At 44.7% G+C, this 21,469-nt stretch overlaps 17 protein-coding genes across 17 annotated transcripts, besides 1 other annotated feature; 7 read left to right on the top strand and 10 right to left on the bottom strand.

Annotated features, from left to right (window-relative positions):
* Nucleotides 1–229: 229 nt before the first annotated feature.
* KUCA_T00002739001 (uncharacterized protein) lies at nt 230–598 on the top strand (the record flags this gene model as incomplete). The annotated part of the gene is made up of 1 exon (XM_022603016.1): nt 230–598. One exon carries the CDS (start codon nt 230–232, stop codon nt 596–598), a length of 369 nt encoding a protein of 122 aa, XP_022458764.1.
* A 785-nt stretch (nt 599–1,383) lies between these two features.
* Nucleotides 1,384–2,628, top strand: KUCA_T00002738001 (uncharacterized protein; the record flags this gene model as incomplete). Its single annotated transcript, XM_022603015.1, has 1 exon — nt 1,384–2,628. One exon carries the CDS (start codon nt 1,384–1,386, stop codon nt 2,626–2,628), a length of 1,245 nt encoding a protein of 414 aa, XP_022458763.1.
* Nucleotides 2,629–2,746: 118 nt separating this feature from the next.
* On the bottom strand, nt 2,747–3,688 carry KUCA_T00002737001 (uncharacterized protein; the record flags this gene model as incomplete). Its single annotated transcript, XM_022603014.1, has 1 exon — nt 2,747–3,688. The coding sequence occupies one exon, from the start codon at nt 3,686–3,688 to the stop codon at nt 2,747–2,749; it is 942 nt and encodes a 313-aa protein (XP_022458762.1).
* A 205-nt stretch (nt 3,689–3,893) lies between these two features.
* On the top strand, nt 3,894–5,189 carry KUCA_T00002736001 (uncharacterized protein; the record flags this gene model as incomplete). Its single annotated transcript, XM_022603013.1, has 1 exon — nt 3,894–5,189. The coding sequence occupies one exon, from the start codon at nt 3,894–3,896 to the stop codon at nt 5,187–5,189; it is 1,296 nt and encodes a 431-aa protein (XP_022458761.1).
* Nucleotides 5,190–5,355: 166 nt separating this feature from the next.
* Nucleotides 5,356–5,751, bottom strand: KUCA_T00002735001 (uncharacterized protein; the record flags this gene model as incomplete). Its single annotated transcript, XM_022603012.1, has 1 exon — nt 5,356–5,751. The coding sequence occupies one exon, from the start codon at nt 5,749–5,751 to the stop codon at nt 5,356–5,358; it is 396 nt and encodes a 131-aa protein (XP_022458760.1).
* A 13-nt stretch (nt 5,752–5,764) lies between these two features.
* Nucleotides 5,765–5,851: a sequence feature (Short protein (KUCA_T00002734001, CDK26760.1) was converted to a misc_feature.).
* Nucleotides 5,852–6,190: 339 nt separating this feature from the next.
* KUCA_T00002733001 (uncharacterized protein) lies at nt 6,191–6,589 on the bottom strand (the record flags this gene model as incomplete). Its single annotated transcript, XM_022603011.1, has 1 exon — nt 6,191–6,589. The coding sequence occupies one exon, from the start codon at nt 6,587–6,589 to the stop codon at nt 6,191–6,193; it is 399 nt and encodes a 132-aa protein (XP_022458759.1).
* Nucleotides 6,590–7,013: 424 nt separating this feature from the next.
* KUCA_T00002732001 (uncharacterized protein) lies at nt 7,014–7,658 on the bottom strand (the record flags this gene model as incomplete). The annotated part of the gene is made up of 1 exon (XM_022603010.1): nt 7,014–7,658. The coding sequence occupies one exon, from the start codon at nt 7,656–7,658 to the stop codon at nt 7,014–7,016; it is 645 nt and encodes a 214-aa protein (XP_022458758.1).
* A 279-nt stretch (nt 7,659–7,937) lies between these two features.
* Nucleotides 7,938–9,473, bottom strand: KUCA_T00002731001 (uncharacterized protein; the record flags this gene model as incomplete). Its single annotated transcript, XM_022603009.1, has 1 exon — nt 7,938–9,473. The coding sequence occupies one exon, from the start codon at nt 9,471–9,473 to the stop codon at nt 7,938–7,940; it is 1,536 nt and encodes a 511-aa protein (XP_022458757.1).
* Nucleotides 9,474–9,984: 511 nt separating this feature from the next.
* On the top strand, nt 9,985–11,382 carry KUCA_T00002730001 (uncharacterized protein; the record flags this gene model as incomplete). Its single annotated transcript, XM_022603008.1, has 1 exon — nt 9,985–11,382. The coding sequence occupies one exon, from the start codon at nt 9,985–9,987 to the stop codon at nt 11,380–11,382; it is 1,398 nt and encodes a 465-aa protein (XP_022458756.1).
* An 82-nt stretch (nt 11,383–11,464) lies between these two features.
* Nucleotides 11,465–12,661, bottom strand: KUCA_T00002729001 (uncharacterized protein; the record flags this gene model as incomplete). Its single annotated transcript, XM_022603006.1, has 1 exon — nt 11,465–12,661. One exon carries the CDS (start codon nt 12,659–12,661, stop codon nt 11,465–11,467), a length of 1,197 nt encoding a protein of 398 aa, XP_022458755.1.
* Nucleotides 12,662–13,026: 365 nt separating this feature from the next.
* On the bottom strand, nt 13,027–14,985 carry KUCA_T00002728001 (uncharacterized protein; the record flags this gene model as incomplete). The annotated part of the gene is made up of 1 exon (XM_022603005.1): nt 13,027–14,985. The coding sequence occupies one exon, from the start codon at nt 14,983–14,985 to the stop codon at nt 13,027–13,029; it is 1,959 nt and encodes a 652-aa protein (XP_022458754.1).
* A 192-nt stretch (nt 14,986–15,177) lies between these two features.
* KUCA_T00002727001 (uncharacterized protein) lies at nt 15,178–16,350 on the top strand (the record flags this gene model as incomplete). Its single annotated transcript, XM_022603004.1, has 1 exon — nt 15,178–16,350. One exon carries the CDS (start codon nt 15,178–15,180, stop codon nt 16,348–16,350), a length of 1,173 nt encoding a protein of 390 aa, XP_022458753.1.
* Nucleotides 16,351–16,400: 50 nt separating this feature from the next.
* KUCA_T00002726001 (uncharacterized protein) lies at nt 16,401–17,045 on the bottom strand (the record flags this gene model as incomplete). The annotated part of the gene is made up of 1 exon (XM_022603003.1): nt 16,401–17,045. The coding sequence occupies one exon, from the start codon at nt 17,043–17,045 to the stop codon at nt 16,401–16,403; it is 645 nt and encodes a 214-aa protein (XP_022458752.1).
* Nucleotides 17,046–17,224: 179 nt separating this feature from the next.
* On the bottom strand, nt 17,225–17,314 carry KUCA_T00002725001 (uncharacterized protein; the record flags this gene model as incomplete). The annotated part of the gene is made up of 1 exon (XM_022603002.1): nt 17,225–17,314. The coding sequence occupies one exon, from the start codon at nt 17,312–17,314 to the stop codon at nt 17,225–17,227; it is 90 nt and encodes a 29-aa protein (XP_022458751.1).
* Nucleotides 17,315–17,689: 375 nt separating this feature from the next.
* On the bottom strand, nt 17,690–18,835 carry KUCA_T00002724001 (uncharacterized protein; the record flags this gene model as incomplete). Its single annotated transcript, XM_022603001.1, has 2 exons — nt 17,690–17,774; nt 17,838–18,835. 2 exons carry the CDS (start codon nt 18,833–18,835, stop codon nt 17,690–17,692), a joined length of 1,083 nt encoding a protein of 360 aa, XP_022458750.1.
* Nucleotides 18,836–19,142: 307 nt separating this feature from the next.
* On the top strand, nt 19,143–20,129 carry KUCA_T00002723001 (uncharacterized protein; the record flags this gene model as incomplete). Its single annotated transcript, XM_022603000.1, has 2 exons — nt 19,143–19,371; nt 19,441–20,129. The coding sequence occupies 2 exons, from the start codon at nt 19,143–19,145 to the stop codon at nt 20,127–20,129; spliced, it is 918 nt and encodes a 305-aa protein (XP_022458749.1).
* A 306-nt stretch (nt 20,130–20,435) lies between these two features.
* KUCA_T00002722001 (uncharacterized protein) lies at nt 20,436–21,458 on the top strand (the record flags this gene model as incomplete). The annotated part of the gene is made up of 1 exon (XM_022602999.1): nt 20,436–21,458. The coding sequence occupies one exon, from the start codon at nt 20,436–20,438 to the stop codon at nt 21,456–21,458; it is 1,023 nt and encodes a 340-aa protein (XP_022458748.1).
* Nucleotides 21,459–21,469: the final 11 nt, after the last annotated feature.

The following is a 21,469-nucleotide window of genomic DNA, read 5'->3' as shown; positions in this document are numbered from 1 at the left end:
TTTGAGTCACATGGGGATCTAACTATTAAAACAGTATTTCCTATACGGTGTAGAACATTCAGTTCACCTCTCAACAATCAGTGGCATAAGGCATAGAGATCAGTGGAGTACCCATCAGCCTGTACAGACCCGAAGACCCGTGACAACTAGTATAGGGTCGGCCATTCTAGAGGGCAACACGCTCAGTCCCAGAAGAAGAAAACTCGAGCTTACGACCACGATCACAAGCATGGGGATTGCAATCAATAAGTGGAACATACAAGACATCCTACAGGGACAAGGAGAGGGAGCCTTGATCAAAACAGACTTTGCTCTTACCCTGGACTTCTTGGGCTTTTTTCGAAGAAGTCGAAGGAACAGCCGACAAGGTCTCAGGAAAAATATCCTACCTGTCCAGGGCAGTCATGACCCGCGACACGTCATAAAGAGTGATGACGGCGCCATAATAATTACGACTGGCAGTCTGGTGAATTCTGTTCCTAGCATCAAAAGGCATCAAATAAACCCCAAAGGCAACAGCAAGTTAGCGGGTTGTGATTGTACGACCAAGCGAAGCAATAAAGCGCTCGGTATTTTCAAGAGCGAGCTTATTGGCTAGAAGATTCATAAGATCAACCAAATTTCTAGAGTTGAGAAGTTCAGTTCATTGAGCGGACCTATGGCTTTCTTCCTACCAAGCTTATTGTTGATCTTTTTGTTGAGACAGAAGACCGGGCCATCAATCCTTGCCTTGAGAAAACAACACAATGCTGTAGGTTCTCTGTAATAGACACCATTTTCCTGCTCAAGAGGTCGACGGCAGTCTCACTGGCGAAGAGATTGTCGTTGCTTACCTGATTTCACTGCTTCCGCTTGCCGCTCGCGAAAAAATAATCCTGGAGAATGGTCGTAAACGGCCACTGCGTTTTTTAATGACTGAATTTGTGCGTTTCTATGACGCGGGCATTCTTCCTGGGTTTGATAAGCGTATGGGTTCGACTGTTTCTCATTTGTCAAGAAAAGACATCCTAGGAAGACGGTCCGAGTTACAGGTGTTCATTTAACCAACCATCGTGCTCAAAATTCCAAGCTTGAGTCAATTAAAAAAATTGAAAACTAGGTTATATTACCAAAAATATGAAAAATTCAAAAAAATTCAAAAGTTACCGAGTACCGAACACTGGAGTGAACAGACACAGGTTAGTTTGAGCTTCCCACAAAGTCGTGTTTTGACTATCCTCGCGAGATTCGTGCTAACATTAACACGCGCGCAACCACCTGAGCACATATTCTCATCTACATTCCGTGCCTCAGAACCAAATTCCGGTTGATAAACGATTGGGCGATCTATGTTTGTTGAGACTGTGCGAAGGATCTGATTTAATTTTTATTTATTCTCCAAAAATGCCTGTGCCGCCGCCAACTTTGCGACCTCCTATGTCCATTCACAAACGAAGAACAAGACCAAAGCTGCCGACACTCTCCATACCGACGCCGCCTGTGTTGTCGGCTCCACTAACGTCTCAAGATTCTCAGTCAGCACGTCCGATAAAAATTGGAGAGCAACGCTCTGGCACAAATTCGTCCCTGGGCTCTAGTTCGCAGAGCACCATAAGCGAGAGCACTCCGGTAAGTGTGCCTAATGATTTTGATAGCCCCGTACTGGCTATGTCAACCCTTTCTATAGGCGACGACCGCAAAGCTGAGCTTGAGGCGGTCTGCAAAAAGGATATACACGAGCTAGATGCAGACGATTGGAAACTGTTATCGAAATCAAACGAAATAGAGGAGCTTGAGCTCATAGGAGAGGGGAATGGGGGATCTGTCAAAAAATGCAATTGGAAGTCGAAGAACCAGATTTTTGCTCTGAAGACCATAACTACAGATCCGAATCCCAATGTTCAGACACAAATAATGAGGGAACTGAACTTTAATCGCAGCTGCAAAAGCAAGTATATTGTGGACTACTATGGGACATTTATGGACGAGGAGGACGCATCTATCTATATATGCATGGAGTTTATGGGGGGAACATCGCTGGATGCAATCTACAAAAACATCAAATCCAGAAATGGGAGGATAGGAGAGAAGGTGATTGGCAAAATTGCGGAAAGTGTGCTGCAGGGTTTATCATACTTGCACTCAAGGAAGATCATTCATCGAGATGTCAAGCCCCAAAACATATTACTCGACTGGGACGGAAGCGTGAAGCTGTGTGACTTTGGTGTTAGTGGTGAAGTTGTAAACTCTCTGGCTACAACCTTCACTGGCACATCCTACTATATGGCCCCTGAAAGGATAAAGAATGAGCCATATACGGTCTCGTCTGATGTGTGGTCTTTGGGGTTAACTTTGCTGGAAGTTGCTCAAGGAAAGTTTCCCTTCCATAACACTGATAGGACTATGGCGCTTACCCCTATAGAACTTTTGTCCATGATACTGGAGTTCACTCCTGTGCTCAACGATGAACCAGAAGAGGGTATTACTTGGTCTGCTTCCTTCCGTAACTTCTTGGAGTATTGTTTGATCAAGGAGCCGGAGCGTCGGCCAAGTCCGAGGCAAATGCTGGAGCATCCCTGGATTGGAGGCCAAGTGAAGAAGGTGGTCAAAATGGATAAGTTTGTTAGAAAATGTTGGGAAACAAACTGATACAAAAGTTATCTCATAATATATAAATGGAAAGGGGATATTACATCAAATCAAACACGAAATCGTCACATCGTCAGAACAATGTCTGTTCTTTTTTTCCCTCAGTATCGGAAAACCATCACAAAAAGTATTCATTCCTTTGATTCTTGGTTGGGTTGATCTTCTGGGTATCATCGGGAACTGCACTGAATATCTTAAACGTGACATCCAGATCGTCATCGACTTTCATAACACTGGCGACATTGCCACATCTATAGCAGTAGTTTGGGGCAGACCACACTGTTACCACATCTTTATCTTTGAAATGGTACCTAAATCCCTCCATGACAAGTTGATGAGCTCTAGCAATGAGCTGTAAGTTGTTGATGTGGTTGAATTCACGGGCAACCTTTGCTCCGAACAACCATCCAGCGCCTCTGGGCGAGACTGCCCAGAGATCAACATTGTCAGGATCTGACCAAACAAGATCACAAAACCCACCTTCGTGAGGAACTTCCTGGGCTCTTGATAGAACTCTGATTTGATCGAGCATCCTTATTTCTGGGGAAAGACCACCATGAATACAAAGGATTTTGCCATCTATTATAGCACTTAGCGTCAAAAAATCAAAGACCTGGCAACAATACTTCCAAACCATGGTGGATCCATACTTGTTCAAACATTCCTCGTAAAACCCATATACCTGTGTGATTTGTCTCGACTCATGGTTGCCTCTTACAAGAGTGATGTGTTGTGGGAATTTGATCTTCAGAACCATTAGTAAAGTGAACGTCTCCAAGGAGAAGTATCCTCTGTCAACGTAGTCCCCGAGGAAAATGTAATTTATGCTGATACCGTTTGAGGTTGGAAAGCCTCCAGATATCTTGAACAACTCCAGCAAGTCATGAAATTGGCCGTGGATATCACCACAGACCGTCACAGGAGACTGCACCGGTTGGATGTTGGACTCCTCCATGAGCAGATCCTTCACCCTCTCACACAGCTGTTTCATATCATTTTCACTGAGAGTCTTGCAGTTTTTGATATCCTCAAACCATTGATCCGGTCCTCTTTCTGTCATTTTATTAAAGCAGTGACCAATCTCAATGATAAGTCAAAAGTTTGATTAATAAGGGCTAATCAGAAGTTGAGCCGTCGAAGTCAGAAATTTAGTGACCCGGGTATAGGTGACAGATCAAGCAATCAGGATTCTTAGTAACATTAGTGCGCTGCAGGGGAAGCGGAGTGACTTCTCAGTTTTTTTTTTCCTTGCCAGGCTGACCAAAATGCCGGTGCTGAACGAAGAAACATTCAGCCAGGAAAACAATGAGTCTTATGAATGCGATGATATCCTTTGTCACAGTTACGACGACAAAATATCAAAGGTGGCGGAGACCGATGATTCTAGACGCCCCGCATTTGCTCCACAAAGAATACCTCTTGAGAGGAGGTTGCAGACTTTAGCTGTCTTGTGGCACACGTGTACAATTCCACTGATTCTCTCGTTTTTCTTCATATGTTGTTCGCTCCCCCAGTTATGGCCACTTATGTTCGTTTATTTCGTGTTCTTCTTTCTCAATGATAGAACCCCAAGCAACGGAAATAGCGTATGGAGGTACTCCTCCACGATGAGAAACCTGGCGATTTGGAAATACTTTGTGAACTACTTTCCGATACGCATTCGGAAATCCGTTGATTTGAAGCCTACTTTCACAACCAAGCAGGTCAGCAAAGAGGTTTTCATCTCGCCATTTGGGTATCTTCCCAGGTTTCTTGACCCCATTCTTGCGGCTCTTCGTATACCGAAGACGCAAGTTTGGGTTTCAAAACAAGTCAAAACGGGTCCAAGGTACATATTTGCGTACCATCCTCACGGTATCATTTCTATGGGGGTCACAGGCGCTTTTGCGACCAATGGAGCAGGTTTCGAGAAGCTGTTCCCAGGAATCAGGGTGTTTCTGCTGACATTGAACAACCAATTCAGACTACCGTTCTACAGGGACTACCTGATGTCGCTAGGAATATCATCAGTCTCAAAGCATAATGTAATGTCTTTGGTTAGACAGAATGAAAGTGTGGCCATAGTCGTTGGTGGTGCTAGTGAGTCTTTACTTGCCAAACCTGGTAAGAACGACATTGTGCTGAAGAAGCGCAAGGGTTTTGTGAAGATTGCCTTGGAGCTTGGAGATGTTAGCTTAGTTCCAATCTACGGATTTGGCGAGACAAACATATACAATGTGTTTGAGACATCAGGCAATAGGGGTGAGGTCTCTGACTCGTTCTTTTTGTTCAGGAAGGCACTTTACAGTTTCCAAATGTGGCTGAAAAATAGACTGGGTTTCACAATCCCTCTATTTTTCGCTCGTGGAGTCTTCAATTACGACTTTGGACTACTCCCTTTCCGCAAGCCTATAAACATAGTTGTTGGCAGCCCGGTCAGCATTCCTTTTATGCCATCTCCCAGCCAGCAGCAGATCGATTACTACCATGACTTGTATGTGAAAGAGCTGAAAAAGTTGTTCGATGAGCACAAATCGAAGTATCTTCTTGATGGAGATGCCGAACTGAGAATAGTGCAGTAATGCCAATTGACCATAGGACTACTTGGAATCACTGAATGACTTTATCGAGCGGTTAGTTGAACATCTTTCTCGCTATCCATCGTGGGATGGAAGCACATGTTATACGCCAAATTTGGAACATTGATATCCTTCTTTCATTTTTATAAATATTTTCTGTTAACCAACATCAGTTTCCCATGTCTTTGATGTATTGATCCTTCATCTCTTGGATGTCGTTGTCTCTCTTGTTGCCGTACTTTCTCAGCCACTTGGTTGGACTGTTCTTCATGATTATATGCTTCCTCAACACCCATGGCTTGGTTGTGTTGTTGAATGGTTGTACAGAGTTGGTTTCGAATGATTCGTGGGCCTCTGGAGCGTCGGATTGTCCTCTGAACGAACCGGTGAGACGGAGATCTCTCACTGCGAAGTACTTATCCCATTGATCTGTGTTGAATCTAGGTCTGATGTAATGCATATCATCCTTTGGATGGCCAAAGTTCGAGGCGTTGTTTGGACCATGTGTGTCTCTAGTCAGTCCAGACACAGTTATGGAGTTCATAGCTGCACCACCAAGTGCCATAGCCTGAATAGTGTTAGTAACGGGTCTCCGGAGCGAAATAAAAGTCTTTACATACGGCAAACATGATCCCGTAAGGGAGCAAACCTTCAAATGGAATCATCTCCGGAGTTAAATGATGAGTAGTATCACTTGATCGTGGTGCTGGTGTTTGTTAGCTAATAATGTTTCGAGGCCATTTGATTGGCAGCACCAACTTGGTTATGAGCACCTCAGACTTGTTTTAATCCTTGCACGACATCGATATTTCCAGCAGACTATACTAGAATGGTCTATCCCATGATCAGAAAAATTGAATATATTGCCAAAATTGTGTCAACATGAATAGGCAAGCTACGATAAGTAATAATGATGATTCCTACATTATTATATTCTCAGCCAATAAACTATATTCAGTAAATAAAGCCAACTCATCTCCCCTTCACACTGCTATATCGGTCACTTAGATGTTCGATGGGTAAAGCATGATTCTAACAGATGCACCGAAAGTCTTTGCTGGCAAATTAGTCTTGAAGGTAGCTCTCACCAAACCGTTGTTACCGTGAGTTCTGGCAACCTTACCCCAGATGACTCTGATCTTCGAACCTCTGATTTCCTTGGAAGCTCTGTAGACGTAGGCAATACGCTTACCCAGGTAGAACTTGGCATCCTCTGGGGTGGCAACACCTTCGATTTTGATCAACGAAACGTTTGGGTTGGTGACGTTCTTAGAACGTTGGTAGGACACGTGTTTACCCTTAACGTATACTGTAAAAATAAAGTTAGTTTTCAAGCCTTTGGTTTTGGTGAAATCAATCTCAATAATCTTCGCACGAGTTGTTTCATCTAGTATGGAAAACATATCAATAAGCCCAATCGATCAGATACTTTTTCCGGCGTGATTATGATGCTGTGATGATGATTCTTTTGCTTTCTTGTCCTTGATGATGTCCTTGATGATGTCCGTGGAGAGAAAGTCCTCGTAATTGTCCAAATTGAAGTCAAAAACTATGAAAGAAACCCCGCAGAAGACTATTCCGATTGATCAATAAACATAAAGTTACTTACGTCTGTGTGATTCAGCCATTTTTCTATGATTTGGTTTACCTTCTATGATAGAGAGAAAAAGAAGCCTGTACTTGAGATGAAAAGTTCACGAGGTAGGATGCCGAGGGGTTGAAGCCCTCAATAATATCACGTGATTTACACTTTATCCTGCACGCCGCACATGGCTTCCCTTTGCTAATCAATTAAATACTAGACAATCCATTAAATCACATCCGTACTTATTTAATTTTCTGCCACAGAGTAAAATCATATTTGTAATCCCCTTCCTCATTATTCTCTAGCTCGAAACCAGTCAGCTCGTATTTTTCCAAATGACCCTGTAATGCGGCTGAACTGGCCTTTCTCCATTGGGTATTATCCATTTGAATGAAAGCATCCATGGCATGGTCCTTATCACTAGTAATTTCAGTCAGAAATATATTTTCAACGCTATAATCCTCGGTCTCTGGAAGCGAAAGAAGCTGATTGTACAATTCGGCTCCACCAATCACAAATATTTGATCGATCTTTTCTGAATCAAGCAAACGGATTGCTGAGCTCATCGAGTCTGCAATCACAGTATCACTACCTTCAACTTCTTCTTGTATCGCGGCATTTGAAGACGATGTCCTTGACAAGACAACATTTATTCTGTTTGGCAGCGGTCTGAACTTTGGAGGGATACTCTGCCACGTCTTGCGTCCCATTATCACAGCGTTCTTCTTACCCGCTACTGCCGTAGATGTGACTAATCTGAAATAGCGCATTTCCCTCTTCAGCTTCCATGGCAATTGGCCCTCGAAGCCAATTCCAAATTTGGGAAGAAGGCCTGCAACTATAAGTGATATAGCTTTTTTTTCAGTATGCATTTTAGTAGTTAGCATTGGCCAAGGCTTTCCAAGAGTTGTAATCTTTCTTCGTGTATCAAAGACGCGACACCTGCCATTTCATGCGGGTGACGTAGACTTGAGCCGCATGCAGATCATGAGACGAATATGCTGAATTTATTTTAGATAGTGCTGACTTCGAATTTTAAGCAGAGAAGCTATACATATATATTTGCAGTCACTAGAAGTAGCAGTCTCCTTTGTGTGTCTATCTATTTCCCTCTTTCTGTCAGTTATTATCTCGGATAACGAAACTATGCCACTCTCTTCTACATCTCAATGAGTCCATATTCTCACCATTTTGTCCTTTCCTCCACTAGCCACTCGCTTACCGTCAGTGCTCCAATCTACTGCATAAACCTCGTCTGAATGACCGGGCAAGTCAACCATCAGCTTCTTCGTATTTACATCCCACACTTTCAAAGTGGTGTCTTTGGATGCGCTCACAATCAGTCTGCAATCTGAGGACCAAGACACTTGGTAAACAGAGGCAACATGGCCCCTGAAAGAAGTGATAAACTTTCCAGTTCTCGCATCCCACAGCTTGATAGAGTTATCGAACGAAGCGGAAGCAATGTACCTACCATCAGGAGAGAACGAGACGTGATTTACCAGCTTCTGATGACCTGTCATACGGCATATGGGCTTGGTTGATGAAAGAGGATCCCACAGAAACATTGTGAAATCATCACTAGCAGTCACCATCAACTCCTTGGCTTTTCCTCCCACCATAGCAACCTTGTTGTAATTCTTTTGAGCATTTTGTTTCGCTTCAGCATCATCCTTTGGTTTGACTCCAGTGTGGTCATATGGTCCCATTCTCAAAGCGTAATCTGTAGATAACGAGAGATGATTGACCCAGTGAGCGTGTGATTTCAGAGTGGATACACACTTTCCATCTTTGGCATCCCACATTTTGACAGTTTTGTCATGAGATCCAGAATAAATGTATCCAGCTCCTCCCCAGCGAATGCAGGAAACACTTGACGCGTGACCGCACATCGTCAGAAGACACACGTTTCTTACGGTATCCCAGACCTTTATGGTTCCATCTTTGGAACCTGAACACAGTCGTGGCTTTTCTCCAACAGCAACTGCATGCAAAGGCTCCCACGATATACTAGAGATCCATTTGGTATGACCTGCCAAAGGCTTTCCTAGCTGCTTTCCAGTCTTAGGATCCCAAAGACGGATCGTGTTATCCATACTTCCGGTGGCAATTACATCTCCACTTGGACTCCAGCTAACACATAAAACCCAATTTGTATGACCTGCCAAAGTGTGTTGAATTGTTTGAGTGTTGCAATCCCAGAGTCTGGCGGTGGAATCACCAGCCCCGGTGACCATTTTAGAGCTATCATTAGGGGAAAACTGCGCCGCCAATATAGTAGAACCATGGCCCGAAATTGTACCCGAGGCTCTGGTAATAGGTTTGACCTTGAAAACGGCTCTAGGTGTATAAAGCAACGTAATGAAATCTTCTGTAGATTTGTATCCTGGTTTCAGTACCGAGGCATACAGTGACGTCCTTATATCCATTAGTTGATCATTAGCTGTGAACGAAAAAGAGTAAGGAACTGGATCATCCTCTGTGTGTTGCAGCTTGTTCAAAAGCTCCTCTAATTGTTTCTCGGTGATGCCACCGGGGACTCTGAAGCCACCTCTGATCCTGTCTTGTGAGGCTTCTGGGGCATCAGAGGCTTCAAACTTGATCAGAACATCCGGCAAGTCTGAAGGAACAACATCCACTTCTCTTTCCAGCTGTGCAGCCTTCCTCTGCTTCTTCGATGGTGGCGGTACTACAGTAGCCATCTATTTTTTTTAGTCTTGATGTGAGGAGCAGACTGAGAATCTTCTTAGTTCTCTTAGATTATTTCTGATATAAAAAATTTTAGGAGTGTGTGAACAGATTGTGATATATAGTGGTCCCACCAATTATTCGCCGCATATTTAACGACCATGCGGGGAGTGCATGACTATTCACCTTCCAGCTTCATAATTTGTCATCCCGAACACTTCCCAGCCAATAACGTTCCACCGTGGCTTGTTTACTAAGCGTGGCGCTACTGCTCCTAAAATCGGCCCCGTGCATGATTCTGAGTCTGAACTGGTGAAAAATTGAGTCTCTCGTCCAATAACGTTCCAGCATTGAGATGACAAACATCATTTCTTCTCCTATCACATTGCTTTTACGCCTCGAATATCTGGCTCCAGCTCGATATAAAATCCTACATTGCTTCCCTTGCAAATTTGATAAATTCCTGTAGGGTATCAATCAACAGCTCTAATTTGAGATTCTGTTGGTGATATTTTCCAATTATTAATGTTTTTCAAGAATATCAGAAACGGCGACAATGCGGATGTTGAGGAAGGGAAAACTTCACAACATTCTGTAACTCCAGCATCTGTTGAAATACCAGATGGGGGTTACGGGTGGGTGGTTGTTTTTGCAAATTTCCTGTTATTTATCAGCACGTGGGGATCAAATACAAGCTATGCCATATATCTTGCAGATTACTTGAGAAATGACACGTTTAGTGGTGCTACAAAGCTTGATTATGGAGCAATCGGAGGCCTAACGTTCGGTGCAGGTGTACTGTTTGCACATTTGATCAATTTCCTTATTGGTAAGTTTGGCTTCAAACAGGTCATGTTTGTTGGAATGCTGGTTCAGTTTGCGGGTGTGTTCATTGCAAGTTATGCGACAAAATTGTGGCATCTTTATCTGACCCAAGGTGTTCTTCAGGGATTTGGCTTGGCCCTTCTTTTCATGCCAGGCTTCACGATTATTCCTCAGTGGTTCAAAAGGAAGAGAGTGTTGGCATTGGGATTGGTATCTTCAGGTTCAGGAAGTGGTCTCCTATTCAATCTGGGAATGCAAAAGGTATTGGAAAGGTTTGGATACAAATGGGCATTGAGAACCCAATCTTTCATCTGCTTGTTCCTGAACATCATTGTGCTCATCTTGATGAAATCAAGAAGTAAGCATATAAAACCGAGCTACAAAATTTATGACAAGGTAATTTTTCAATCCTTTGGGATGTGGATGGCGGCACTGTACCAGTTTTTGGCAATACTGGGGTACATCGCTATCCTCTACTGTCTTTCCAGCTTCACCCAGTCTTTGGGATATACTCCCTTCCAAGGCTCTCTTGTCTCCTCAATGGTTTCATTGGGAGCTTTTTTCGGAAGACCTCTTTTTGGATTTTTGGGCGACAAGTTTGGGCCCGTTCACATGGGAATCATCAGCAGCATGTTATCTGCACTGTTTTCGTTAGCATTATGGATTCCAGCCCGGAATCTTGCAGCTGCAGTGGCATTTGCACTTGTTGCAGGCGCAATTTGTGGTACAATTTGGGTAATATTTGGAGCTCTTGCCGTCAGAGTTGTTGGTATGCAAAGATTTCAAATGGGCCTGGCTTTAGGATTGGTAGTTTTGTCTACGGGGAGCATAACAGGTCCGGTCATAACTATCAGCCTGACTACTGGAGGAGCCGCAAACCCCAAACAATATCAACACCCGGCCATATTTGTTGGTGTTTGCTATTTTGTTTCTGGAATAGTTCTTATTGTACTGAGGGCTTGGTTGATAGCAAGAGATGAAATTGCATTATCCGATGGAGACTACTTGAAAGAAGGAGAGATGGACATACACATCTCTGTTCCACCATCAAAGGTCATTGCAAACTTGATGAGGATCAAGGGACCAAGAAAAACATGATTGCATGATTAATAATACACGATAGATATTCTTGTTAAGTAATTCAACAAGAAAGTATGCTTTCACCATAATGGGACGATGTCTATTGTTCGAGTAGATCACCAAAGCCTCTCCAGGCTTCTCTCACCAACTCGGATTGTTTTTGAACGCTACCGTCCTGATCCATTACCTCCCCCTTTTCAACAATAACGTACTTTTCCCAGCGACCACGCAGCTTCCATAAAATGATGATGCTGTCTTCACTCGACCAGCCTAAAACACCTGTATCGATGGTCATTAGTTTTCCGTTTGTAGGACCGTTGTCCTCGGATACATGAATGGAGACAAAACTCCAGGTTGACATAAAGTAGTTGGGAACCATGGGCAGTTTCCCAAGAAAGTGATGGCGATTTGAAGTAGCCCCGTTCACATTGAATACGTGCAAGGTATTTTTGTCCGATAGAACCGCCAATTTCGACCCAGAAGGAGAGAATCTCATCGAGGTTATTGCCGCACGATCAACACCTCTTCTGAACTCGTAAAGCAAAGAGCAATTCGAAGTAGCATGAACGCGTATCAACGTGCCCATTTCAGATGCCGAGGCGATCATAGTACCCGCACTGTTCAGAACTAGACACCGTATCTTGCCCTTATGAGCCTTTATAATAGATATGCGGTTTCTCTCCTGCCCATTAGGAGACACGTCCACTAACTGAATTTGCCCAATGGACCTTCCGAGGAATGCCAGTATGTGCATTCCAGTGTCTGTTTCAACACCCTTCGACCTGCTCAGAGTGCCTGGAGACAAGTCACCAGTTCCATATTCGTTATCGGAGGTCTCGTAGCTGGAGATAAACTTTGGTTTTGCCTCAAAAGCATGAATAACCACCTGGTTCTTCAAAATGGTGATTATCTGAGTCCTTGATAACAGCACGTTCAACACAGGACTCATGAACTCCAGTATGATAGATGCTTTTTTCTTCAGGTCGTCCCAGATCACCACCTTATTCACGGGGAAGTTGGGGGCCTTCCCGCCTCCAACCAAAGCAACATAGTTCGTTCGATGCAGCATTGACACAACACCTATACCGCTAGAGTTCAGGTCAGTATCCGTGCTCTTCTTGCCAGTGACCAGCGAGAACGTGCGTTTCATCCGGGGCTCCATGGGATCAGTACTGTAGACTCGAAATCCATGTTCAAAGCCTACTGCAAAACAACTCTGGTCTTGATTGAACGAGGCACCCAAAAGAACGGGTTCCTTCGATTGTGGGATTTTAGAGATTGGTTCGAAGGCGTTCATTGTGGAATGTGAATGCTATGCTGTTGATATCACTTGTTCCCAATAGCGTCTATTCTGCTTGACGATGCATTGATTGGGGATAGGATAAAAAACTCCCAAAGGAATATGGCAATGATTTGGACAAATTTCTGATATTATAAGAACGATACCGAGGCCAAGGACTGTCTCTTAAGTATGATCTCGCCTCACAACCGATAAGGAGCCACGTTTATTTGTGGGAGAGATGAGCCTGAAGGGTCTCCCCCATCGCGACTCCTTTTTGGGACGCATCACGCTAATTATAGTGAGATCTAACAGATTGACTGTTTAGCTAAAAAGTATGTAATTATGCTGAATATTTGTTGAAAAAACGCCTGTTTTTTTTATTAGTCACTCTCGATTTCCATCACATCTTCCTCATCACTAGATTCCGCACCCTTCTTCAGATTGTCCACCATAACATCAATTGCGTACTCGGAGTTAACGCCGCTCGAAGATATCCTATTGCCCTTGTTTCTGTTCAAAGGGGTCTCAGTCACCAGACCACCGACAGGCTGTTGGACAAGCCGCCCCAGCCTCTCCGTCTTGCCGAAGAAATCCTTGCTGTCGCCCGAGCCCTGTTCCAGAGCCCGTTTCAGTAGGTCACTGGCTACACGGTTGGTTGACGAAATGCCAAGCGCAGTATGCAGAACCTCGATGGCCTGTGTCAAATCGCGCATTTTCAAGTAAACCAGACCCAGGGCGGTATATGTGTTCACGTCTCTGTTGGAAACTTTCAGCACCTTTTTGAAACATTGCAGTGCCTTCCCATACATGTCCATGCGACGGTACACATGACCAAGGTTGGAGTTTACGGAGGTCCAAACCTTGGAGTCCGCGCTCAGATTCTTTGCAGCAGTGACAGCTCTCAAGAAGTATTGCTCAGCATTCTCGAGAGACCCTCGATGGTAGTATACGACACCCAGCTCATTCAGCAAAAGAGGATCGTTCGGACAGATTGAGAATGCAGATGACAGATACTCGTCAGCCAGCGACAAATTGTTCATCTGAAGATACTGCATCCCCAAAAACATGTTTGGCAAATGAGAGCCTGGGAAAAGACGCGAAGCTGTCGCATAAGCACTTATGGCCTGTTCATGCTCTGATTCCGCAGCAAAAGTATGTGCAAACCCTATCCAGGCGGGACCGAAATTCGGCGACACTGTTGAGGCTTTAGAAAAGAAGGCTCTGGCCTCACCAATCTTTTTGATGGAGAAATAGTAAATTCCTATCGCAAGCCATGTCACATGATGGTTGGGGTGATTGTCAGCAAGTTCATGAGCTATCAGAAAGAGCTTGTTCTTGCCTCCTAGTTCGTGCAAACAACTGAGATACAGAGGGATCGCCGAAAAATTGGTGGAATTCCTCTCCATCAACTCCTCACATATCAGTAAACACTGTTGGAATTTGCACTGAACAAATAGCAAGTTTGCTCTGCTCAGCAGAATATCAGCGTTGTTCCCAAGGTTGTACTCCTCTCGCAGTCGCGATTCTGCCTCTTCGAAAGAGGGCATATTGACATACTTGTTGAGTCTCGTGGTATAAAGCAACTTCACCAGATCGCCATTGATATCAGCATCCTCGTAATGTAGCGAGTTAAGTAAGCTCCATTCTTCTTTTGGTGTTAGCAAGTTATTCTTGATCAATTCGTCAAAGGCCTCGAAACACTTAGCATCCACCAGCACAGCTTCTTGAAAGCACTCTTTTGCTCTTTCGAAATCGTTTTGTCTTGAGAATATCACTCCTCTTAAATAGCACATCGAAGCCTCCAGCTTAATCCCACCATCCAGATTTTTGTTGGTGGAATGATCCGTCTTGAAGGGATTCACATCACCTATTATATCCAGGGCCTCGTCCCACTCTTCCAGCTTGATAAGACATTGACCAGCAAGGTACCGACAAGCGATGGAGTCCTCGAAGTCAGGGCCCATCAATAAAGTTCTTGCGCCAATGTAGTTTCCCGTAGCATAATATATCTGGGCCAACCAAAAAGCATCGTTCGGATCGTTGGTCAAAGACAAAACCTTATCACCCACATACTCCGCCGTGGTGTAATGGTGCTGGAAAAATGCGTCATGCCTCCAGAGCCTCAGCCTATCAGCTTGTGTAAGCGGAGGATCCTCTGCAAGACCTGTCTCGAATTTCAATGACGAGTTCTGAGACGAGGGTGTTGAGAACATCTTGGAGTTAGAGGATTGGTGGGGTAGAAGTACATTCGGAGGCGTCGCGTAAAAGTCCTTTTTTTTCTGGCCCCTCACGAAGGGAGAAATCGTGAGAGTCGAGTTATTCGGACTATTAGTCGACATTTTGAGGGCGAGTGGCTAACGTGTTTGTTAGTGCTATAGAAGCCTGTCTGTTGACATACAAAACAGTCGCGGAAACAAGATTGATTTTGGTCACGTGACACCAAATATCCAATCTATTTCACCACGATGACTCTTCGTGGTTTGTCCTTCCACCGTGCGAACAAGCCAAAGTCCAGATTCTGAGATATAGCCATGTCCAGAGAGCTAACAAGAGAAGAACCCAATTATTTCGGAGCCGGGCCTGCGTTGCTACCAACAGAGGTACTCCAGACTGCTGCCTATGATCTGTTGAACTTTAACTCAGTCGGTCTGGGTATCGGAGAGATCTCTCATCGTTCTGGACCAGCTACCGAGGTGATAAATAGCACGAAACAGCATTTCAAGGACTTGTTGGACATTCCAGACACTCATGAAGTATTTTTCATGCAAGGAGGAGGTACCTCTGGATTTTCGTCAATCGCAACTAATTTGGCAGCTGCGTATCTGAAAAAGACAGGCAAACCAGGTAAGGCAGGTTACGTTATCACTGGTACCTGGTCTAAAAAGTCTTATGAAGAAGCTGTGAGATTGGGTGTTGACTCGGTTGTTGTTTGTGATGCCAAAAAATTAAATGGGTCTTTTGGTGACATCCCCTCCGTTGAAAAATGGTCCATTCCTGATCTCAAAGACACTTCCTATGTGTACTTCTGTGATAACGAGACGGTCAACGGTATTGAATTCCCTGACTTTCCATTCGAAAAGTTCCCAGATGTTGAGATTGTTGCGGATATGTCGTCCAACATACTGTCCAAGAAGTTGGACATCTCCAAGTATGGTTTAATCATGGCTGGTGCTCAGAAGAACGTTGGTCTGGCCGGAATTTCCATCTATATCATCAAGAAATCACTTCTGGAACAGCCATCTGATGCCGAAATCAAAGCTGCTGGAATTCCTTTACCCCCAATCGCTTTTCATTATCCAACCGTTGTTGCAAACAACTCTGCCTACAACACTATTCCAATCTTCACTTTGCACATAGTTGATCTTGTGCTACAATCTCTTTTGAAAAAAGGTGGAATTACATTCCAGCAGGAGCTTAATGAAAAGAAGGCCAAACTACTGTATGAGACATTGGATGCGTACCCAACCATTTTCAATTTGCCCGTGGCCAAAGCCGTTAGAAGCAAGATGAACGTTGTCTTCACATTGAAGGATACCTCTCTGGACTCCGAGTTCTTGAAGCAGGGAGAGGCCAACAAGCTCACCGGTTTGAAAGGACACAGATCTGTGGGTGGTATGAGAGCTTCGTTGTACAACGCAGTCTCGTTGAAGTCCGTGGAGCTGTTGGTTGCTTATATCAAGACCTTTGCCGAGAGTCATAAGTAATGGCTGGATTTACTACATCTTCAATAGACACTTGTTCGATATATCAATTATCAGGCGTTAAAAGCCCCCGCGTAGAACAACACTTCGCTTTTCTTCTCGTCATCCATGAATGCATGGAGAACCAAAGCCTGGTTCTCTAAAAACATCATCATTAGCGTTTTGCTTAGCTCGGCGATCTTTGCACCTTTTTTCCAATCTCGAAGCTTCAGAGTCAAACTGATTGAATCGCTTGAGACATCATCAAAACTATGAGCAGGAATGGGCAGTGGTTTCTTCCATACCATAGAAACGTCTCGCAGTTCATGATCGATGTTGATGCTCAGTTCACCACCCTTGGTCACTGTGAGCGTGATATGCTTTGCTTTCTTATACCGGTCAATCCTCTTATACAGATAGGTGATATTTTTGCTCAGTCTCAGTAACAGGGCCGGGTCACCCGACCTGGGTTCCTGGATTCTGTCGTCACTATCTTTCTTCAACAATCGAATTGGTATTCTAAACGTGTGCTGAACGCTGGAAGTCATGGAGATTTGTTGGTCGTAGAACACGGAGAGAAAGGCTGCGGATTTGCTGTTTGTTATGTACGTGCCAATTTTATTAGCGGTTTTTTTTTGCAGATGGAACAGTAGGTTATGTGAGTTGGTTCGCTGGTAGGCCCGCAGGATCTGATACAACGGGTCTATGTTTATTTCCATGGCAATGACATTCTGCCTGGTACTTTCCACATCGTATATGTCGAATATGTCTGTCTGTAACTTGCACCAGGCTTGCGGTTCATCCAGAGAAGCACTGATGATGTGTAGTGTTTCTGGGGTGAATCTGAAGACGCAGAACTTGCGTAGTGGTATGATAGAGGCGAGGGTCACTGGCACAGTTAGTAAAAGTCGAACAGCAGCAGCAGAGTCAGAATGGCGCGCATACCTCGTAAGAGATCTGGATCAGACGTGGCAATCTTCAGCTTCATTGCGTTGGAGATCTATCGATAAGGAGAGTCCACCATTAGTGAGATCAAATGACTTTTCAATGCTCATCGCTTAACGCGTCTCGAGTGCCGGGGCGATTACCGCATCTGGGTCTACTAATGAAAAATACGAACGAGTTTATTAGTCTACAATTATAAATGCTTCAATGTCATGGTGTCAGATTTGGTAATTACAGCGTTACCACAGCAATCGCAAGATAACGTCGTACTCAAAAAAAAATCTATTTGCTCTGGCCCCATGAATCACGAAGGATCATCCAGCTCAAGATCTCACATGAAAGACTCAGACCGAGCGAGGAAAAGGGGCCGCATCCGAAGAATGTTACGGGCTGGAGGTAAAAGGAAGGTATCATTGCATTATTGTGGATCCTCCAAATTCACATCCTCGTTCTTGTAGTTATCCTGAACTATGCGATATATGAAATTTGGGGAAAAGCCACCTCTGATGAAAAAGTTAGTAAGCTGTAGTCAGAAAATTTGAAAGCCACACTCAAGGGATACTCACACATTGGTAATATATATGTCAATATGCTCTGGCATAACGTAGTCGTAAAGAGGGTTGGTCACCTCGCACTTGCCCACCAAAGCGCTGTCCTCGTATGGAAGCACCTTGCCTGAGTTTCCGACCTCGATCAGACTGTCTCTGTCAAATGGATACGTAGGCGAAAGCTTGAACAACCCTGCCACAGTAAACACCGGAGTCCTATGTTCTTTGGCACATTCACAGACAGTAGCTACACCAGCACTGGTGACGCAGCCACCATTGGCGAACACTGATCTGGCACCTATTATCACTTTTCCGACTCTGGACATCACAGCATACACTGTGGAATCTGGAATGATGACAGTCTCAATATCGGCCTCAGCAAGGGTCTTTGCGAATTTATGCGACTGCTCGGTATCGTTGGGGAAGTTCTCGGTGACTAGTACTGTAAACTTCCTCTTCAACCTGGCCTTTAAAAGAAAATTCAGTACAGTCTCGGATCCTGGCGTGGGTGTCAGCAACACCTCATTGTCGTGAATGAGATCCACAGACATCAGTTCTATATTCTCGTGAACAGAGGTTATTTCGTCCACCAGTTCTCTTATACCCTGGATAATCACAGAACGCAAATCCTGGCTGTGTGATTTGTGCATCAAAGGAGCAGACTTCCTTGCCAGGTCCTTATTCGTACTCAAAAGCTCAAACATCGACGTCACCATATGTGCCTGGTTCGGGTTCGATTCTGTGATCTCGTCACGGATGAGAGCAAGCACCCGCCTGACAATGTTACCACACGAAAACTCTCTTGGTTGAGCCTTGATCAGCTGGTTTCCCACAGCTCTTATCTGAAGAATCAACTCATCCGCACTATGCCACCTCGAGAACGATATCACTCGCATTAGCAAATGCGCCGTTTCCAGAGCAACGCCATATGAACCAGTGATTTGGCGTCTCTTCAACTTCGAGATGAACGAGTCCACCAGCACTTTGACCTCGTTTGATTTGACAACCTTCGACATCGGTGAGGGTAAGTTTTCTAAGCCGATGAGAGGGACTTTTGTTTGTATATTCCAGAAAGCAAGAGCCTATTCCGGTGTTTCTTCCAGGCCAAACAGAAAAAATACTGAAGTTGTCTTGTTGACTCACCAGCTTAACTTTTCATACTTCAAAAAAAAGGGCCAACAAAATTGAGTATTGCACCCAGGAAATCCCAAACCCCAGGCCGGCCTATCGCGGCGTGTACGCCTTAAGCAGATAGTTGGGCTGAAGCCGTCATATGATTAGGTTGGTGTGGTCGCGCTTTCCCTGTACTGACTTCAATCACAAATGTGTATTCTGTTGTCTTCCTGTGAGCATCCAGATTATCCATTTGTGCTACTATCAAACAGAGATGAGTACTTTGCTAGGCCAACCGCGCTGGCTGACTTCTACTCAGAGAACAGAGAGATTCTAGCGCCTTTCGACTTGGCCAGGTCCGAACATGGAACTTGGATAGGAGTGAATAGGCATGGAAGGTTGTGTGTATTGGTGAATTATCGCGAGGGTTCCGCTGAAAGTGAGTGAAACGACAGAAATGATTTTGAGACCTTCCCCACACTATCGAGTCCCCGACTAACAACTTTAGACGACGCTTTGAGTCTTATATCAAGAGGTTCGTTGCCAATCTCTTTTTTAAACTCTTCGCTCAATCCCCGGGAATGGGAAGCCCATGTTCGTGAGGTTTCCAAAGAGTTCAAGAATGTTGGCGGTTTCTCGCTGCTGTTTGGCGATTTGAGGCTGGGAGCAGGCGGAGTGATTGAACCGTTCAATATCATATCCAACAGAGCGCAAGGTTCTGTGGAGGTGTTTAAACCCGAGACAAGAATGATAGGCCTTTCGAATTCGCTTTTCACGCAGCCATGGCCAAAAGTGCAAAAGGGAAAGGTTCTCTTGGACAAGCTGATCTCCGACTCCCTCCAGAACAACTGGTCGCAGGATGAGCTAATAACCCGAGGATTCGAAGTTTTAAGCACGACCGAAATAGACACTACAAAGAAACCCGATTCTTATCTCGAGCTTTTCAAAGAAATGCCGTCCTCGATCTTTATCCCGCCTATCAAGACTCCACACTTTGGGATGGAGGAAGAGCTGAAAAAGCAAGGAATTACGTCCATGGGGGGTTATTATGGCACAAGGACTCAAACCATAATTGTTGTGGATAGAAGTGGGAACCTGAAGTATATTGAAAAGACTCTACACTCCTCTGACAACCTGAATGAAGAGCCCACGATTAGGACTTATGCGTTCAAGATCCCGGACTACTATAAAGGATAGACCACAAAAAAATAACTAAATAGGGTTTAATTTTGTTAATAGCTGTAAAATCCCATTCCCCCGCTACCTTTATTACACAAAACTGGGGCTTTATTGTATGATATATATTATAGTCTTCGCATCCGGCGTGCACCCGGCGAGTACTCGGCGGCCAAAGGCGCAATCTACTGTGTGCGTGTGATAAGACGGACATTTCCGCCCAGCTTATCGGTGAAGGTTGGGTGCTAGACCACCGCCGACTTCCTACCTCTTCGAGCAATACTGTTCTTCTTTTCCTAAAAAAGATCACCAGAAACTCATCCAAACATGTCTGAAGTACCAGTTGAAAGAATTTCTGAGAGCGAGTTCCACGAGTCCATCGTTCAGAGATACACCGATGTCATCGGTGAAAAGCTCGGTGGAAAAGTGCTGTCATTCTCAGACGAATGGTTTGCTGCGGCAGAGAACTTAATCAAGCCAAAGGCCCCCATTCGTGATGCTACCAGATTCACATATGCCGGTGCCTGGTACGATGGTTGGGAAACCAGAAGACACAACACTGAGGAAGCAGACTGGGTCATCTTCAAGCTGGGAGTGTCTTCTGCAAGATTGATCGGCTGCGAGATCGATACCGCTTTTTTCAACGGGAACCACGCTCCTGCTATCTCTGTTGAGGCTGCTACGGTTTCTGATGACTCCAAGGCTCAAGAAGCTGACTGGGAAACGGTTATCTCCAAGGTGGAGTGTGGGCCTTCCCAAAGACACTTCTTCGTGAGAGACTCGTTGACCGAAGCCACCTACACCCACATCAGACTGCGCATGTACCCAGACGGTGGAATTGCGAGATTTAGACTTTACGGAAAGGTCGTGACGGTTGTGCCCCAAGATCTGAGCCAGGTGTTGGATACTGCCAGTGTCAACCAGGGAGGTGTTGCCGTTTCTGTGTCAGACCAACATTTCGGATCCGCAGACAACCTGATTTTGCCAGGAAGAGGATTCGATATGAGTGATGGCTGGGAGACCACCAGATCAAGAGCGCCTGGTCACGTTGACTGGGCTATCATCAAATTAGGCTATCCTACGAAGGTCCAGAAGATCGTTGTCGATACTGCCCATTTCCGTGGAAACTTCCCTCAGAAGGTGCGTGTTGAGGCTTTGAATTCGTCTGAAGAATCTCCTGACCATGCCCATTCTGACTGGAAGGCGATTGTTCCTGATTCAAAAACTGGACCCGATGCTGAGCACGAGTACTCTGTTGAATCTGGAGAGGTCTACACGCACGTGAAGCTCGTCATGATCCCTGACGGAGGTGTCAAGAGAATCAGAGTTTTGGGGTTATTATCTGTTTAAATGTATTTAAA

This window comes from Kuraishia capsulata, genomic scaffold (genome assembly GCF_000576695.1).
Source record: "Kuraishia capsulata CBS 1993 genomic scaffold, Kuraishia_capsulata_scaffold_3, whole genome shotgun sequence".
Taxonomy (NCBI): Eukaryota; Fungi; Ascomycota; class Pichiomycetes; order Pichiales; family Pichiaceae; genus Kuraishia; species Kuraishia capsulata.
The sequence above is the reverse complement of the archived record's forward strand: the minus strand, read 5'-3'. Positions and strand labels throughout refer to the sequence as shown.